Genomic DNA, 18483 nt, shown 5'->3' on the forward strand with positions numbered 1-18483 from the left:
AGACAACCCCGCACAGGCTGCTGTCGCAAAATCATGACTTTTGCCCGCCAAAACCAATGATTTCTAGGACATCAATCAGTAAAAAAGTCATATATCACGTCCATCAAAATTATGCCCTCACAATCAAATCTGAGAGCTGCTCAGGCCGTTGTTCTTTCACGCCAGCGACTTCGCCGCGGTCTCAATCGTGATGCTGCCGGCCGCCGAAAGAAGCCACTGACTCTTCGTGCTGCTGAAGCTCGATATGCCGGCTCTGCTCGTGCATCTATCGGCCGCATCGTCAAGAGACTTGAGGCTGCGAATACCGTAGATTATGAGGATGTTGTCGATCCTAAGATGGGGCGCCCGCGGCAACTCACGGATGAGGAAGAAGAAGCTATCGTGTGTTATATCATCTGGATGGAAAAGTCAGGCCTGCCTGCCTCCAAGTGGGAAATAGAAGATGCAGCACTTACTCTGCGGCGCCGCCGTGATCCTGATGCGAGACCTGTGAGCAAGATGTGGTACTCTCGCTTCCGCGATGATCATCCTGAGCTTGCGAAATCGATATTGAAGTCGAGAGAAGCTTCGCGTGCCGAATATGAGGAAGGCGGCGTTGATGATACGAAGGAGTGGTTCCAACGCCTCAGCGATGTGATGACGAAGTACAATATCGGTGCATCAGAGACCTGGAATGCAGATGAAGCAGGAGTTAGAGTCGGAATGCTACGAGATAAGATGGAATGCCTCGTTGTACGCACCAAGAAGAAGTCAGCAACAGAGGTATTTTCTCCGCAAGATCGCGAGACTTGCACAGTCATCGGCTCAGGCAACGCAGCCGGCGCAACAACGCCCCCTGGCTGATCTTCAAGTCGTTGCCAACGCTTGAGTGGGCGTTCATTGAAGGCGATCCTGATATGCGCTTCGCTCAGTCAGACTCGGCATTCTCAAGTGCGGCGATAACGCTCGAGTGGGCGAAGCACTTCAACCGATGCTCGTGGGAGAAATCTGCTACTGTACAGAAACGTCAGCTTGATTTTTGAAGAGTGGTTTGGGTGTAATGAGCACCTTCAGGATACAAATAACCGCTTGGTTACTCACGATATGCCTCCCGCGGCGAGGCCTGATGATGAGGCTGTATGGCGGCTGCTCGTTATCGACGGCTTCACAGGCCACGGCTCATTCGAATTACGAGAATATATGATAAAGTTCAATATTCTCGTAGCATTTCTTCCGCCTCATTCAACGCATATACTCCAGCCAATGGATGTAGGCGTATTTCAATTTCTGAAGGAAGCGCATCAGAAGAAGCTTCGTGAGGCGTTGCGGAAGGGAAATCTTACCTTTGGCCGGCGTGCCTTTGCAGGAGCTTTTCAGGTATGTGCCTTCTTAATCAGCCTTCACCGAAAAAGGCCCCTTTTCTCACCAAAATCAGGAGATCTTTAATGAAGGCTTCACTGCCGCTCACATCATCTCGGGCTTCCAAAAACGGGCATCTACCCTCCCACAGACCGACCTGCCATAGAATATCTTCTCAGGAAGCAGCTCAAGAAGAAGAAGACCTTCACGCCTGCTCATTTCTCACTTCTTCCCTCAGATATGCGATTTCACGCCGCTTCCAGCACCGCCGAGACCATCGGCGAGCGATATCACGATATCCTCAGTTCTCCTACGCTCGCAGGGCTCCGGCACATTCGCAACATCGTTCATGAAGCTGTGGTGCTTGAGGATGTTATCAAAAGTACGTGGATGATCGAAGAACTCGCATCGAAAAGCGGTATCACGAGAGAAAGCGAGGCCGCCGCGCAAAGACTGTCTCTGACCTTATTCCTACAGTATCGCTGCAAGATCTGCGAGATCAACAAGAGGAGGCTATCGCCGACGATAAGAAGAAGCAACATAAGCAGGGTATACGATTCACACGATCTGTCATCATCAAGGAGATGAACCGCCTCAAGGATGAGTGGCGAGAGAATAAAGAAGTTATCGTCAACGGCATACCAAAGAGGCTGCAGTTCAAGCAGTGGTTGGAGCACACAGGGAAGCAATATGACTATTTATCTATGGATACACAGCGTTCACAAATGACTCAAGCACTGAAAGAAGAGACTGACGGCTATATGATAGATACACAACTCCCTGATGATGTGCGTGAAGCTATCCGCAAGGCACAGTATGCCGCGAAGCCCCTCAGCGCCGTTGATCTCACCGGCCTCCCCTCACAGTGATGATACGGTCACTTTCAACCTCACACAAGCACACGAGCACGAGGAAATGGATGAAGAAGACGAGATTCTTCCTGTAATTGAAGTCGCCGGCGGCAGCGAAGTCGAGATGCCCTCATCGCCGCCCTGTGCACCTGACTCTGAGTCATCACTACCTACACTTCCCTCAACTCCTTGTCCCTATCAACACCACACGCAGCTTCATGAGTCACTTCGTGATATCATCAGGGGAATAAGAACGGCACAAGAAGATAGCCTTATTGGCTAAGAAAACAGATATACGGCACATTTTGGCAGGGAAGCTGTTTCCCTTGCCAGAGCATCACCAGAGCCGTCGCAGTCATTTCTCCCACTCTGAAATAGCCAATAAATCAATAGAAGCTTCAAACTACGCCTTTTCATCAGTTTGAGCCTATTTTGACAAGATTTGAGTGTCATTTGATTGAAAAAAAATGGTATTTTGGTGCAAATCACGCCAAGTGGGCATCTTCCGGGATGTCTCACACTTTTCGCCTTGTCTCATACTTTTGTGGCCAACTAAGCTTGCTTAGTTGGCACCCCCCCTCCCGGCTAGCCAACGAGTAATAACACCACTGGCAGGACAGATAATCTCTTAGTTTAATGCAATTTAAATAACTTAACATCTCTAAAATCCTTAACTCATTTAAATTTCTATAATGCGATTTTAATAATAGTTATAGCTACTTACTAAAGAATTTGTTTTACACCAGTGTTATACTTCATGTCTTAATAATCTGAGTCGGGATCAACATCGTCACAGACTGGGACCTTGGTATCATAGATATATAATAGATGAAGTAATATTGATATATATCTTCAGAAACCCAGTTAACAAAACCTGCCCTGTTAACGTCATCATACTGACCATAGGTAACCGCAATGTTTCTGAGCGCATGTGGTCTTAGCACAGATCATTCTGGTCTCCATGCCAATGGCCTCTTGTAATCCCCGAGCGAGATGATGCTGTTTTTGCCGGGCTTGGTATCTCTGTCGTACACTCATTGGCGATCTAACTTAGTACGGTAGCAACCCGCCCTTGTCTGACTTTGCACCAAGCTTGCCCTCATCGATGTACTTTTGGAGAAAGTCGACAGGGGTGCTAGGCAAACCTCGCTCGGCGATGTAGTGCTGCTCGATGAAAGATACAGTATCGAGACCAACCATATCCATCATAGCCACAGGGCCCATCTCTTTGCCATGCCACATCTCCTTCCAGAGGCGTTCAATCTCCTCAGGAGTAGAAACATCCTCAGCGAGAATGTTCAAAACTTCTCTCTTGATAGCAGCCCACAGACGGTTATAGATGAAACCAGTCGACTCTTTTCGTGCGACGTAGGGGTGGAACTTGATCTCCTCAAGTTTCTCATACAAAAACGGGAAGATACTCTCGTCCGTCTCCCCGTCCGTCATCAGTTCGACAACACGGTAGTCAGGAGGTATATAGTAGTGCATATTCAGGACACGTCGCTTTGTGTCAGGCCGGAGATCTTGAACCATTTCTCTAGACTTGTACGAGGAAGAATTGCTGCAAAGGATTGTGTCCTCCGTTGTGAGGCGTTCTAGATCGGCAAATGTCTCAATCTTGATAGGAAGCTTCTCAGGCACAGCTTCGATGACAAGCCAGGCCTTTTCAACAGCGTCACGAAGGCCTTCAACGGTTTGTATAGACCCACGGACTTTGGAGTCTGAGTAATCCGACATGTTGGTGTTGCAGTATTCCAAAGCTGCTGCCCTCTGTTCAGGGCTTGGATCGCGAATGACAACGTCATATCCGCTTGCAGCCCAACCACAGGCAATACGACGTCCGAGGACTCCTCCTCCAAGTACAGCAACAAATCGCCCGACAGTTGAGGGCAGAGTGAATGAATTCATGGTTGTAGTTGATAAATGATAAGTAATTGGCTGGGTTGGACTGTCGTGTCAAAGTGTGGTTATTTGACTGTGAATATCTGAACCGATAAGAAGGAGGAACGATTTATGGGGGTTGTCAAAGGTGTCTTGTCTTATACATGATTACATCAAAGCATTGCTGTCGGGATTAAACCGATCGCGCTTGATCTGAACGACCGTCGATACGGAACAGCAATGTGGGAGCTACGGCATCAGAACAATGCGGAAGCCTGCGGAACTAAAGAATGAGGCTCAACTCAACTTAGAGTCCCGACACTCCGACAGCAAGGATCAGCTCGTGGTAAGAGCATTTGTTGCTACGAGGTTTGCGATGCAAAGTCTTCAGTTTTGTCGGTATGTTTTTTGTCCGCGTTATGACGAATATCGGGCTTCGCCTCATCTCAGTTCCGACATGTAAAGGTCTTGAACATTTGTTGCGTATGTCTATGATGTGCGATTCGCATGAATTGGATCCGCAACAGCATTGGATCAAACCTCAAAACTCCACACCTCGGTAGTAGGAAAAGTGGGTTACCTTGGCTTTAGAATCTTCGAAAAATAGCATGTTGCCCACATGAAAGTCTTATCCGGACGGTTTCATCCACTCCTACTTCTGTTGGCTAGTACGACCAACGGTAACTGTTGATCAGCACATGGAGAATTGTCCTTGTTCTAGAAATCTCACATCACTTTAATGACATCATACCTCGAAACCTTTGCGGTGGATTGCATCAAGGCCACCAAAACCTGTGTCGCATGCAGACAAAACACTAGATTAGGGACAAGATAGTTATACAATCTATGACTTACAAACAACATAAAACAATATGACTCGTTAACCACATGCTGGTAAACGTTATTTGACACAATTATAGCTTTCCATCGCCGATTTCCCTCAACATTAACGAAATGCGTAACTACTTAATTTAAAACACAAAGATCTGATCCGACATCTTCGCCGAAGATCCAGGCTGCTCATATCCCAAGCCAACAAGTGCCTTCTTAGATGCATTTACCATTCCTGGTGGACCACATAAGAAGACCTTAGAATCCATATTCGGTGCAGGCATTTTTTCCTTGATCAATTCCTGGGTGACATAACCCGAGCCATACTTCCAGTCGTTGGGGGGTTCATCTAGTATGTAATAAACTTTGAAGTTCTTTGGGTAGCGTCGGGCGAATTTGTCTAATTCGTCCCGTACAAGGATGTCCTGCTCTGTCCGGTTGGCGTAGATCAGAGAGATCTCAGTGGTGTCACGGTCATGCTCACAAACGGCACGAATAACTTGGAACATGGGAGTGATACCCGTCCCACCAGCGATCAACCCGATTTTCTTACAAATATTCGGTTGATACTTCATCGCTCCTTTGGGGCCTCGGAAAAGAACCTCATCTCCAACCTCAAGATGGGCAAGATAATTGTTGGTCAATTTTCCGTCTGGGTACACTTTAATGACCAGCTCAAGGATGCCAAGGTCGGAGTTGTTTGAAACAGGCGTGTATGAGCGAGCGACAGTTTCTCCCCGTACGTCAGCCTTGATTGTGACGTGCTGCCCGATAGGCAAACCAAGCACCGTGCTTTTTGTCGGTAGACTAAAGGTCAAGCGAAGAACATTTGGCGTGATTTGAGTCTTGTTAACCAGGGGAAGAGGAGAGTAGGCAACGGGGTCCAACATTCCTCGCTGCAGGAGACTATCTTGCTGAGTTCGTTTTGGTACCTTCATGTGTGCAGGATAGCTTGTAAAAGGCTTGCTCTTCATAGCTGAGGTAGTGAAACGCTGAGCAAGTACTGCGTTTGTAATCGCAAGAGATCCACCTCCAACAATCATGCCTTTGATGAAGCTAGAGCCAGCCGAGTCATTTCTCAAAGAAGCAAGCATCCAGTTCGGCACACTGAGTTGGTGACGGCGGCCGAAATAGTATGCGCCGATACCCGCAACAAGAACAAAAGTAAAGTTTGCCAATGTTGACAGAGAAGAGGATCCGTCAGCTCCAATCTTAGGTGTGGTAATAGGAGCGAGTGGCTTCAGTTTGGGTTTCTTCTTCTCAAAACCCTTAATCTTGCCAATACAGAGATCTTCCATAATCTCAAAGGCATCTTCTGAGTGTCCAGCATTATCGAAGTCTTCACTGGCGTCAGTGCCAGCTGATTCAACCAAGACATCTGCGCCACCGGGATGATCACTTATATATCTAGTGACATCGTATACTAAAAATGGATCAGCTATATGTGTCATCACGGATGAGAAGAGGGAAATCGGGTTTGTCTTACCGTGGCCGTGTACTATTAACCACGAATCTTCTGGTTTGTTGTGCTCAGCCACTTGTTTAACGGTATATTCCTCCATTGTATGCGACATAGGAAGGATGCTAGTGGCCACTGGTAAGACGTCGATGTTCGTCAACTGACAATGTGAATTGTTAAGTGATGCTAAGAAGTAAACATAAGAAGTTGGGTTGCAAGTGTATTGAGCGTTTCTTGCGTGTGGTTCGCTTTATCAACCCAGTCAAAAGAATTGATCACTATCATTAACCATGTTCCGGTCTTGTTTATCGATGCTGATGGGCCCTTGACCAAAAAAAAAGAGTCCAGGGGTTATTATCATCCACAGCGGGCCGAGATGCAGCTCCGTAGTGATCCACTCTTGAAGCCGAAGCGCGAGCTCCGTTATGGATCCTACACAAACCGAGGCCGGTCTCCGCTTCGGACTCGATCCCGACGAGTGACGTGGCCCAGAGCCAAGGCAATTCCGCAGTCTCAGATCTAGGAGTGGTCTTTGCCTCTCTCCAATATTGGTACTAATTCCGCATAGTTGCCGCAAGTGCCGAGAACTAGGGGCTCATGCCAGTGGTAATTCAGACACTGGCCAATGGCATGTGCATTATTCCCAAGACCCAGAAATCTAGTGAGGCGGAAACAGAAGAAATTGGCAGATGTAACGGTAGAATTCATATGATAAACGTCATTCTTTACCGTGAGTTACACATGCCTGATGTTCTCCATGCTGTTTTCGTATCTCAGGGCGTTCAGGTAGCATGTCAAGGTAAAGCTCCTATTTGTCATGCCCAATTTCATGCCAGCTCCCAAATTCTCTTTATAATTAATGACGGACTCTTAGTTTGTTGAACGATTTCGACGATTTTAATTCGTATTGGACTAAACAGTTTTTTGCCAAGTTTTCGAAATGTCGACAAAACAATTCTACCTGTTGGGCGAGGTTGCCACCACCGCCCGAGAGATTGAACTATCACCGGCTATAGATTTCGAGGAGCTGCAAAGTATTGTTGCCTCCCATTTTGCCATTGTCAAACCCAATAGTAAGCAAAAAGTCATCTCGAACAACAAACTTATCACTGACGTATGATGCAGGTGTTGGTTTTATCCACGATAGCCGAAAACTCAACGTCGTATCTGAAGTCCTCGAGATAGACGACCCTATAGCTATCTCTATCAATGGAAACGCCGTGAGAGACGTTCCTGGGCCCGCAGGTATCCCATATTTCGGTAATTATCTCGAAATTTATCCTGACCACCTCGGCAATCATCAAAGACTGTTCGAGAAGTATGGACCGCTCTTTACCACAAGCAGTATGGGGAATCGTCTGTATCAAACCAATAGCGCTGAGCTCTCGAATATCTTTCTGTCTGAAGACCACTACTTCACCAAGGACATCGTTCCTGGTCATCCTTTGCATCCTATCAAGAATCAAGAAGCAGGAGTTTTCTTGGCTGATACAGATACCGAGCAATGGCGACTTGCCCATAAGTTCCTACCGCCAGCGCTGGGGCCAAAGGCTGTGAGGCATTATGCACCCACTATGCAGCGCACGGTTGAATCATCATTCAAGGTCTTTGACGAGCTAGACCAAAAGGGTGAAGCATGGAATGTCTACCAGTATATGCTTAAGCTTGGCTCTCAAGCTGTTGGCAAACTCGTTTTGGGTATGGACTTTGCTCATTTCGAGCAGGTCGACTCGCCGTTACACGAAATGGTTCTCAAGATTGCCGAAAACCTCGAGTTGAATAAGCGTGTATCTTCTATGGGTGCTTGGTACGCCCAGATGCCCTTTGGTGACCCGAAGAAGGTCCGTCAGACGATGGCCAGGATTATGGAGATGATGGACGAGTCAATCGCCAGAGCCTCCAAAGGCCAGGAAGACCTCGAGCTCCAAGATGCAGCTCTAAAGGCGGACAACGTTGTCGGCAAGTCACATAGAGATCTTGATACTATTCTTTATATGCTAACCATGGACAGACTACTTCCTCCGTGCCACCGATAACAAGGGCAACAAACTTCCACCTTCGCAGTTTGCACCAGCTCTTCTCGTTGCTACTGCAGCCGGCTTTACAACCACGTCGTCGTTACTATCTTGGTTGATCTACAGTTTGGTCAAGTACCCAGGCAACCAAGAACGTCTCCTTCAAGAGCTTATTGACAACAACTGGGATGAGGATACCCAAGTGACCGCCGACACTACGAGTAAACTGACCTTTCTCGACAAATTTATCAAGGAAACGCAGCGTCTCCACAATCCATCATTCCAGCCTGGTCGCACCGCAAAGGTTGATATGATCCTCCCAGGCGGATATCGTCTCCCAAAGGGTGCAGTAGTCATCTCAGCGCTTCACCACATGCACAACAATAAAGACGTATGGGAGAATCCAGGACGTTTCGACCCCGATCGTTGGGACACAGAACAGGTCAAGAATAGACCTCCTGGCTCATATATTCCATTCGCAACAGGGCCTAGAATGTGTGTCGGATTCAATTTTGCATTACAGGAGATCAAGGTTTTCTTACCTAAACTTGTCTATCGATACAAGTTCAGTTTGGCGCAGGATGGGCCGATTGAGTATGACCCTTACTTTCAGTTGATTCGACCCAACAATTTGTATATTCATGCAGAGAAGCGAGTGAAGTGGCCGCCGAAGTCGGAGTAGTCTGGGCACTTGGGAAAGAAGACAGCTTAGATAATGAAGCATATTATATATATATTCTCCTTCAATCTCTCACGGACATTTACTATGCAGATCGCATCTAACTATGACATGGATTAGCCTATTCCACAATGGTCTTAGCTTCTCGACGAATAAACGGATCATACTAACCTGACAACTTCGTCATGACAAGACTTCGTAGTTTCACAAATAATTATTTACTCACTAAGGTTACGCTCCAACGATGGATTCCTCCTGGGAAGACGAGTTCTCATCATCTCGACATGTTCACAACAGAGGTTCACGTAAACCCAAATCGCAAACCGCTGACATCGCACACATCTTTGGCGTTTATGAAGTTCAATGCGCAAAGGCCGAACACATGGCTCTGGGACGTTCATCACCTGCAACGAGGAAGAAGCCGAAACGACAATTTGGACCGAGACTTGCTATTCAGAGTTTCATTTCCGATGAGCACGGACTGGTCGGAACTCTTCATTTACCGGGCGTTTTAGATGCCGAGATATACATGTCAGGGAGTCGAAAGAAGCTGCAAGAAATTCTAGATGCCGAGAATGCCTCTGAGGAAGAAGGATCAAGCTCCAAAGAAGATAGTCATGAAGATGAAGCTGAAAGCAAAGCAACTTACGACAACGCCGACCTCTCAGCGCCGTCTGAAATTGCAACCGATAGCCATGATGTTGATATTTCTGCCCAAGAAGACAAAGAACAGTCAAGGTTCAAAAAGTTTGAGAAAAACACGTTTCGACAACCCAAGTTTTGGTTCTCTTGGAAAGGATCTGTTCTCGTGTTGCCTGGGAACACTGCCCAATCGAGCGCAGGCAACATGCAAGACTCGTTGCCTAACGAGCTGCAGTCTGGGATGGGATACATACTCTTCAATGGGAACGGGTACAAAAGGTTCCAAGGTACCATCAGCTGCGAGTTACTTGAATGGATAAATATTCCAATCAGCGGTAGAAAGGCATAAAGTCATGAGCGGCTGCAGTCAGTTCCATGTTCCTCGAGAATTTTTTGAGTCAATGACGTCATCAACGTCTGTTTCAGTTTATCTCATGTCGAGATAATTACCTGGTAGTTCTTATTCACATCAGGTGCTCCTACACCATGGAATTACCTGATAGCTAGCATATATCGCCAGGAACTGAGTACTGCGTATCCTCCCTTTAGTTATCCATTTTATCAGCCAAAATATATTACCCAGGGCTTCGAAACCAATATGAATCACCGTGGACTGAGGATGTTCGTGAAATCTATAACCAGTTGAAGAACGAAAAACATGACTATAAGAGCAGATACTGTAAGGATCCCTAATACTTCTTGAGACAAGAGTTGCACCTGATTTAGAAGTCTAAGTTAAATTAATAAATCTGTTAACGTGTCTGCGGTGGTAATATATTTACAACACATAACATCGTTAAAGATTAATGAGACTATCAAAAACCGGTTGATGCTTTGGTACATGCCAGTATACAGTTGGACATCACCCTGCTTTAGTAATCCAATATCATGGATTAAAGTACTATTTGTACCATCATGTTGATTAACCTTGAGATACATAAACATGAAAGTGTTCTTCAATCGTAAAAAGGGATAACCTTTTAGTCACCGTGTTGGTGTAGAATTGACAACAAGCGTCCAACACCATCTAGATTTGAGTCTAGAGTCTCAAGAATGCCGCCACATTTACTACGGTTCCAGGGTATACAGAGGAGGGGGTGCACGAACAATGTCTAGACTTGTCTACAAACCATCAGAACCTCGTACACGGAGTGGTGATATGCCACAATGATGAAGGGAAAGGTCCAGACCAGTAAATGGTCAAGAAGTATTGAAACAGTAGGCAACGAATTACCCTTACAAAATGCAGGTAAAATCATCGTCGCTGTAGATACCAGTAGCTACTGCGCGTAGATAACTTGTATGGCGTTTTAATAGATCTGATCACATTTTGGTCAGTGGCTGTTGCCTTTTCAATTATTTCCTGAAAGTCCGAATGTATAGCAGAGTAGTCAACGCTTTTTGTGAAATCGTAAGCTTGAGTGGTCGGCTCATCACTGCAGGATAGCGATCTCGGTTTAATGGGAATGGGTTGCCTAGTGCTTCTGGCCGGGGGATGAGTTCCGAACCGATATGGAATCACGAATATCTAGCGCCTATGAGCGAATCCTTAGGCTTGGTATTACATACAGTAGTGGGCGTCTTTACGGGCAGTAATGTCAGCCACATTGACCAAGGTTAAGCATGAATACGGAACACTCCACTAAGATGAGTAGATATAAACCCTGACGATATGTTGATGGTAGAGCCATGACAGAACCAACTGTGGATGCAAGGTTATGTTGATTTTGATCTAATATTTGTCAATGTGTACTTGTATCGACCGAGCACTCGTCAAGCTCAAGATAGACAAGGCTGGTATCGTATCTCAATCGGGAAATGCTGTGAGATCGGTGGATCAACGTCTCCTCTCCGGATAATGACGGATTCGAGAAATCACGACTTTATGCGTTGAACTTGCACAACGTGCGGCTGAGCAGTCCATAATCATGCACAAGAATGATGCTGGCGTTGTGTGATTTGCTTCATGTAGATGTCTAGCCATCACGTTGACCATATCCAGTCATCATCATACTAATGCAGGTGTTCGTTCAAATACGAAGGTCGACCTGTTTCACATATCGCGTGTCTGGCAGTCTTTTACCGTTGCCATTTTGTATTAGCTCATGATTCAATTTGACAAAAGTCTCCGAACAAGGCTAAAAATACTCTAACCAAGACTATTGAATGCTGTGCTGAGCAATGTGACGTACTTGACCATACATCAGATCATTAATACGCGGAGATGAAGTGTCCGGAAAGAACAAATGGCAACACGCTTTTGGTTCTACTTGTTTGTCTTGTTGCTTGATTGGGCAATTGGTCCAACAAGCGTTGCCAATATTAGATAGACGTGGCGTGAGGATTCAAAAAATAGTCCACTTTTGCAGAAATCGAATTAGATAGAATGCAAACTGATGCTTGAATTATGCATAAAGGTATGAATAATAAATAACAAGGGTATTGAGCGGGCACCAATCGCGATGATTTCCAAATCATGTACGCGCACTACGCGGCAGCAAGATTCATGACATTGCATTCATCGCGTTTCACGTATTCAAGAGGCGTCTGCATGATTACGTGCTCATATACCAGCCACTCAAAATAACCTACCAGGAAAGACTACAAATCGTATTGTGTATGTCCCGATAGGGGTCACAAAGCTGAATAGGTCAGCCAAGATGATCTCTTGGAAATATATTGCCAAACTCAATTTCAGCAAAATGGCAGCCAACTCATCAACGGAAAGCAGTGACAAGTTTAAACTTTAATCCTGCGCTACTAATGGCCATATCCGTTAGTTCGCCTTTTCTCCCTGTCTAGCCTCCTCAGCAATCAAGAGGTGGAGAGGGTAGACATAGTCTTTGGTTAGTCTTGGTGTTGACCGTTACATTTGCCTCAACGTTGAGGCCCGATATGGCTTGATTCCCGCATTCCTGGGCTTGAAGCTATGTGTAACGTCTAAGAAGGTCCAACCAGGCCCATTCGGAGACCCCTTGCGTCTTTTTCCAGCTATGTATACGACATTGTTAGCACTAGCAGTCTTAGAGTAGTTTGCACAGTCTGACTCTTGTCCAACGAAAAGTCGTTGATTCTTGTAAGTAATATCCGCAATAACGGGACAACTAAACTGTTGACAGGACCAGCAAAGAGCATAAGTCGCCATTCTCGTGTTCACACACGTAAGCGTCTCAAACTTAGAATAGTATCTTCTTCACGTCGTACAGTGATTTGACTGTCCGATCCTGTTGTAATCCATGACCATGCCCGCGGGTCACGGACATTAATTATGCCCGAGATACCACCATGACGAACCAATCAACCCATTGTACTTCCCCAAAATGGAGTTGTTGGCACCCTACGAGAACAAGACTTTGCAGTTCCAACTTCAGCCTCAGGGGCACTTCAATAGAGAGGAAAGTTTGTTATTACACATGCAATCTGGATACCACATCCAATAGCGCCTTGTATTATGCAAGAATACACGTCGATGATGGTAAGCAAGCCACCAACATCGATACAACCATGACAACATGATGCTGGAAAGTGACGATGTCGACTGAGCATCACGACCAACAGTTTCGATCTCGTCCCGATTTCACGACATTCTGCCATACCTCTCCTAACTAGCTAGGGTGTACTCGTATGGGGTGAAAGGCATGCAGAAGCCAGTTGTCCTCCCTTTGGACGATTAGTATCAGATCAAGGCATCATGATTTGAGAGTTTGAATGTCCCGAGTCGCCTAGAGGCAAGCCGACAATATAGTTTGCAAAAACTAAAATCAATACGGAGAAATGGCCGCATAACACCCCAAGTTACCATGTCGATCCTCCTTCTCCTTAAGGGCAGTTACCTTGCTTGTGCTCACAGACTGATTGGCATCACAGAAAGATATAAAAGGGACCTGTTCTCTCGTTGAAATAACTTCTTCTTCACTTCTCATCCACCTTCCATTCTTACAATCACTTTTCTCTTCTTGTCTCCTCACTCGCTCAGGGGATTCAATACCTTCTTTACAAACATTTCTTTTCAACACAGCACTAGCTGCGCTGATATTCTGCAAAGATGAAGCTGTCTGCTATTGCACTTTTGGCATTGACCTCAGGCATAGCTGCCGCCCCGGCCGCTGAGCCTGGCAGAGAGGTTGATCATCGCGACTATGGTTATGGCCGCAAGCCTGACTACGACCATAAAGGTCGTGGGGGCAAGCATGATTATGGTCAGCCGAAGCCTCACAATCCATGGGAGCACAAGCCTGACTACGATCATAAAGATCGTGGAGGCAAGCATGATTATGGTCGGCCGAAACCTCACAATCCATGGGATCACAAGCCCGGCTACGATCATAAAGGTCGTGGAGGCAAGCATGATTATGGTCGGCCGAAACCTCACAATCCATGGGATCACAAGCCCGGTCGTGGCAAGGACCACGACTACAGGCCTCCCAAGGATCACTACAAACCTCCTGCTCAGCACAAGCCTCACAACCCGTGGGAGCACAAGCCCGGCCGTGACAAGGACCACGACTACAGGCCGCCCAAGGATGGATACAAGCCACCTAAGGATAACAAGCCCCCCAAGGACGATTACAAACCCCCCAAGGGCGATTATAAGCCACCCAAGGACAACAAGCCTCCTGGTGAACACAGACCTCCCCCCAAGGACGACTACAAGCCACCCAAGGACAACAAGCCTCCTGGTGAACACAGACCTCCCCCCAAGGACGATTACAAGCCACCCAAGGATAACAAGCCTCCTGGTGAACACAGACCTCCCCCCAAGGACGATTACAAGCCACCCAAGGACGATTACAAACCCCCCAAGGGCGATTATAAGCCACCCAAGGATAACAAGCCTCCTGGTGAACACAGACCTCCCCCCAAGGACGATTACAAGCCACCCAAGGACGACTACAAGCCACCCAAGGACAACAAGCCTCCTGTTGAACACAAGCCTCCTCCCAAGGACGACTACAAGCCACCTAAGGGCGATTACAAGCCCCCCAAGGACGACTACAAGCCACCTAAGGGCGATTACAAGCCCCCTTACTAAGAAGGGACACCATTCTTCAACATGTCTCGAGCTATTCAAGGCACGTAACATGCACTCTGATAGTGCAGATTTGGACAGCAGAACTTCTACGCAAGCATTCACTCATTCTTCTTATCCCTCGCATATCCCGACAAGGGAACGCTCTTTACTTGATGAGAACGCTCTTTACTTCATGATTGACGATTGTAACTCGGTACAACAGATGGCTAGGGCTGAATAAGTTCACTTCTCATACTCTCATTAAATTACTTCTTTTGTAATTCTTAGTTAGTCAAAATTGAAAGGCACACGCAGTTATCTCTTCAATACTATCACATTTGTCGATAACTCAATCCGGTTTTCATCTGCTCCAGACACGGCTTGAATCCATGTTAACCCAGCATAACACTCAAATGTTTTTTCTATTTAAACAATATTTTATGTTACACAATATTGTCTTTTCGTCAACTGATTTTTCAAAAAGTCATTGAATTCCCTCCATTTGGCTCCATACCAGTAGCAGATTGCAGCCATGCATTCCAATCGATGTCTGTGTCAATATCCATGTTGATGTCCATCCCAGTGGGATTTTCGCTGCTTTCGTTTGGGTTAGGCCAAAGCCATAATCCGATACCTGTACCGATTGGTTGGTCATCGCTCCAACTTTGAGGATATGATGTTGTGTTTGGCAGCAACTGTGAACCATTGAGTGCAATTGAATCATGGCCAGGGCTTGATGGAAGAGCCTCAAACGAACCGTCCAAGCCGTGTCCTACGACTGGGTTGGCCATATTACTGGTTCTGTAGGCATGATGCGAGGTGGTCAAGTCGCTGGAGAACTCGTTTGATGTCTTCCCAACAAGTTTGCGCCAGTGCTTAAGAAAAGAGGGTTTGCGTTGTGCATTTGGGTTTGATTCCGGGTCGGTGGGGGCAGGTAGACAACTGTCAATAATTTCCAACTTTCCAATCAACAATGGGTTGTTACGTATGAGCTCAAGCTGTGCATCTCGATAACACCTCGCCTTAGCCATTAGTTTACGTAGTGGAATCCACATACGTACATTCTTGGCCATGCTGTTGTGAGGAGGAATCAGCCATTCACTGTGGAGGGCAATCCACGCACGCTCAACTGTAGATGACCACTGTCGCCGAGATATCTCGATGAGCAGCCAGACTATGGCATACCAATGGGTGTAGGTCTGGTAGATCCATCGCCACTGGCGACATCTCGCTTCAGCGTTGAGGGAGTGGTTATGCTCAGCTATCTCAATAGCGGCAATGAGTAGCCTGTCCCTGACTTGATCTGAGAAACGATCGCTAGGTGAGGTAAATAGCGAGGGAAGGTACACCAAGAGAGTCAGTTTGGACAAGACCAGCCGCGTAACTACGATTCCAACCCAGTTGATGATATCATCAGGCTCAATTGAGTACCGAAAATAACCGTCTTCCAACTTCTTGCAATAATGGTCTAATAGTTGGGCCTGGTCATCAAGACTTGGGCCACCTGATAAAAGGTTCGAAGACATTAGCTGCATGGATACATGCGCTAGCTCGCACATGGCTATGGCAAGAGACATATCCGTGACACCTTGACGCTCCACAGGAACGTGTTTCGTATCGGGGTCAAGATCCGAGTCGTTGATGTTGAGGGGCATCCTGGTGTCGAAACTATCTCTCGTGATGGTGAATTCAGTCCCTTGGTCCTCTGACGCACGAATGTCGATGACGATGACCATCCACCAGATACGGCGCCTTTGTTCTACATCATAGGGCGATAAGTGCGCAAACCGGGACCCATCGCGATGAAGACCAACAGCGTGAGCCATTCGTATCATGAGGCCTGTCATCATCCAGACGTATACAGGGCTATCGTACCGCCGAGCGAGGGAAAGGAAGATGGCCAAAGTCTGAACGTGGACAATGTCGGGATCGTTGAGGAAGTCTGCTTTTGCAAGAGCTTGTTCTAGACCACGACGAAACTTGAGATTGAGCTCGGTTTTGGAAGAACCAAAATTGGTCATTACCTCATCGTCCTCCATTGATGTTATTGCGGCATAGTAAATGGAAAAAAGCAACGCTTGATTCTTGATATCTATTCTGGGGGTTGACCCCCGAGATGAACGAACCATCTTCCTGATGGTCGGCATATGAACAATATATATGATAATATTTATGTTTTCTTCAAAAATGTCCAACAAGAAGGGTATCTGTGAGGGTAGCGGGTTGAAGTCCTGGTTTTCGGGTGGCGATAGCGACAAGTCATGTTGGAATAGGAAGGCGTGTCGTTCCATGGGTTCTCGATGTAGTTCTTGAGTCGGAGGAGTCGAACTTGGGAAGTCTGGTTCATCCGAAGATGCTTCATCATCTCCCATTCTACGAGCGTCCATTTTGAGCCCTTCAAGCTAAGCAAGATTGATGAGCAGATATTAAGAAGAGCGTGTACTTGACTCACCTCATCACTTATGCGGGACCAAAATCCGCTGGAGATGTAACGTCTTTGGTGTGCATCTTTGAGAACCATTCGGCCGAAATGCTTCTGCACGTCTGACGTTGTCGACGCTGAAGCTGAAGCTGACGAGGGGCTCGCCGCAGGTTTCGTGTTCTCGGGGGGCGATGCGGCCTCGGAAGAAGCACCCCTACTACTGGTGGCATTAGCCTGCTCTAGTTGGCTCCTCAATTCTTTAACCAGGTTCTCAAGTGTATGTAGTCTATCCAATGCCTGGTTACCCTCCGGGTTCTTGTTCTTGTTCTTGTCAACCTGAACTGGACCATCATCACTGGTAAAACGCTCTAGGCGCCGAGCCCATCTAGGCGGACGGTCATTGGAGGGAACAACGCATGGAATATTAGCTCTCCTGCAATTCGAGCATGGGGAAAGCTTATCGCATCGAACTTTACGAGTGCGACAGACGACACAGCTGCGGAGCTTGGCAGTTGGTGCAGGCTTCGCGCTTTTTTCGGGCCCAGAGGCCGAATCTGACGCGAGAAGAGGGGCTTGAGCTGGAGCTGGAGCTAGAGCTGGAGCTGGAGTTGAGGGAGGCGACGCCATTTGCGGGTTGAAGAAAGGGATGGTCTGCAAACGGTTGTCTAGCTATAATAGAAGGTAGTTAATTTTCGGATTGGAAAGGGGGTGAAGGATATAATGAGACTCAGTCTCCCGTGTCCGGTGGCTTGGGACATTCGCGTTCCTCTTTTTCCCTTTCTTTACAAGTAAGCTTCGTTAGTACCTTACCTAGTAGTTATCGTGGCCGATGCGACACATGCGAGTCTGAACCAAGTTAGCGTACACTATCAACAGAGACTTGCTAACCATGTTGGGTAAACGGATTGCCGCATTATCTTTGTTTAACATCAGTATCAAGTCATCTTTAGGATATTTATCTCTTGTATTGATAGGCTGACTGACTTGGTGTTTCTTTCGCAGTCCCTATAGCCAGCTTGTAGATAGAATTCGCATCATCAAGTTTGTCCTCACGATACTGTCTGTTAGTGCTGTAATTTAGTCTAGTAGCTATCTGGCACTGAAAATAAGCACTACCTCATTTTAGTCAACCCCCCGCCACATCATCACATCGCAGGTGGTAAATCTCAATGAAGACACAAAAGTCAAGGAATAATCAAGACCAAGCTTTATTCACTGCTATTAATAGTATTTTTCCTCAATTATCGTCCCGCGTTATAATCCCAATACATTCCTGAGATCGCCACGATTCCACAATGAGACAGCTCAAGCAAACATATTCAAGACATGACCCCCTTTCGGAGAAGGGATGAGA

The 18483-nt window shown here is 46.7% G+C and overlaps 9 protein-coding genes across 9 annotated transcripts; 6 read left to right on the top strand and 3 right to left on the bottom strand.

Annotated features, from left to right (window-relative positions):
- Positions 1–111: 111 nt before the first annotated feature.
- On the top strand, positions 112–843 carry FPOAC1_005930 (uncharacterized protein; the record flags this gene model as incomplete). The annotated part of the gene is made up of 1 exon (XM_044850441.1): positions 112–843. The coding sequence occupies one exon, from the start codon at positions 112–114 to the stop codon at positions 841–843; it is 732 nt and encodes a 243-aa protein (XP_044709153.1).
- A 399-nt stretch (positions 844–1242) lies between these two features.
- FPOAC1_005931 (uncharacterized protein) lies at positions 1243–1504 on the top strand (the record flags this gene model as incomplete). Its single annotated transcript, XM_044850442.1, has 2 exons — positions 1243–1356; positions 1415–1504. The coding sequence occupies 2 exons, from the start codon at positions 1243–1245 to the stop codon at positions 1502–1504; spliced, it is 204 nt and encodes a 67-aa protein (XP_044709154.1).
- Positions 1505–1578: 74 nt separating this feature from the next.
- On the top strand, positions 1579–2472 carry FPOAC1_005932 (uncharacterized protein; the record flags this gene model as incomplete). Its single annotated transcript, XM_044850443.1, has 3 exons — positions 1579–1756; positions 1816–2152; positions 2205–2472. The coding sequence occupies 3 exons, from the start codon at positions 1579–1581 to the stop codon at positions 2470–2472; spliced, it is 783 nt and encodes a 260-aa protein (XP_044709155.1).
- Positions 2473–3239: 767 nt separating this feature from the next.
- Positions 3240–4097, bottom strand: FPOAC1_005933 (uncharacterized protein; the record flags this gene model as incomplete). The annotated part of the gene is made up of 1 exon (XM_044850444.1): positions 3240–4097. The coding sequence occupies one exon, from the start codon at positions 4095–4097 to the stop codon at positions 3240–3242; it is 858 nt and encodes a 285-aa protein (XP_044709156.1).
- Positions 4098–5041: 944 nt separating this feature from the next.
- FPOAC1_005934 (uncharacterized protein) lies at positions 5042–6463 on the bottom strand (the record flags this gene model as incomplete). Its single annotated transcript, XM_044850445.1, has 2 exons — positions 5042–6324; positions 6388–6463. 2 exons carry the CDS (start codon positions 6461–6463, stop codon positions 5042–5044), a joined length of 1359 nt encoding a protein of 452 aa, XP_044709157.1.
- Positions 6464–7300: 837 nt separating this feature from the next.
- FPOAC1_005935 (uncharacterized protein) lies at positions 7301–9057 on the top strand (the record flags this gene model as incomplete). The annotated part of the gene is made up of 3 exons (XM_044850446.1): positions 7301–7433; positions 7486–8315; positions 8401–9057. 3 exons carry the CDS (start codon positions 7301–7303, stop codon positions 9055–9057), a joined length of 1620 nt encoding a protein of 539 aa, XP_044709158.1.
- Positions 9058–9298: 241 nt separating this feature from the next.
- Positions 9299–10045, top strand: FPOAC1_005936 (uncharacterized protein; the record flags this gene model as incomplete). Its single annotated transcript, XM_044850447.1, has 1 exon — positions 9299–10045. One exon carries the CDS (start codon positions 9299–9301, stop codon positions 10043–10045), a length of 747 nt encoding a protein of 248 aa, XP_044709159.1.
- A 3696-nt stretch (positions 10046–13741) lies between these two features.
- Positions 13742–14728, top strand: FPOAC1_005937 (uncharacterized protein; the record flags this gene model as incomplete). Its single annotated transcript, XM_044850448.1, has 1 exon — positions 13742–14728. The coding sequence occupies one exon, from the start codon at positions 13742–13744 to the stop codon at positions 14726–14728; it is 987 nt and encodes a 328-aa protein (XP_044709160.1).
- A 630-nt stretch (positions 14729–15358) lies between these two features.
- Positions 15359–17756, bottom strand: FPOAC1_005938 (uncharacterized protein; the record flags this gene model as incomplete). The annotated part of the gene is made up of 3 exons (XM_044850449.1): positions 15359–15402; positions 15765–17109; positions 17160–17756. 3 exons carry the CDS (start codon positions 17754–17756, stop codon positions 15359–15361), a joined length of 1986 nt encoding a protein of 661 aa, XP_044709161.1.
- Positions 17757–18483: the final 727 nt, after the last annotated feature.

The sequence above is a fragment of the Fusarium poae genome, chromosome 2 (assembly GCF_019609905.1).
Source record: "Fusarium poae strain DAOMC 252244 chromosome 2, whole genome shotgun sequence".
Classification (NCBI taxonomy): domain Eukaryota; kingdom Fungi; phylum Ascomycota; class Sordariomycetes; order Hypocreales; family Nectriaceae; genus Fusarium; species Fusarium poae.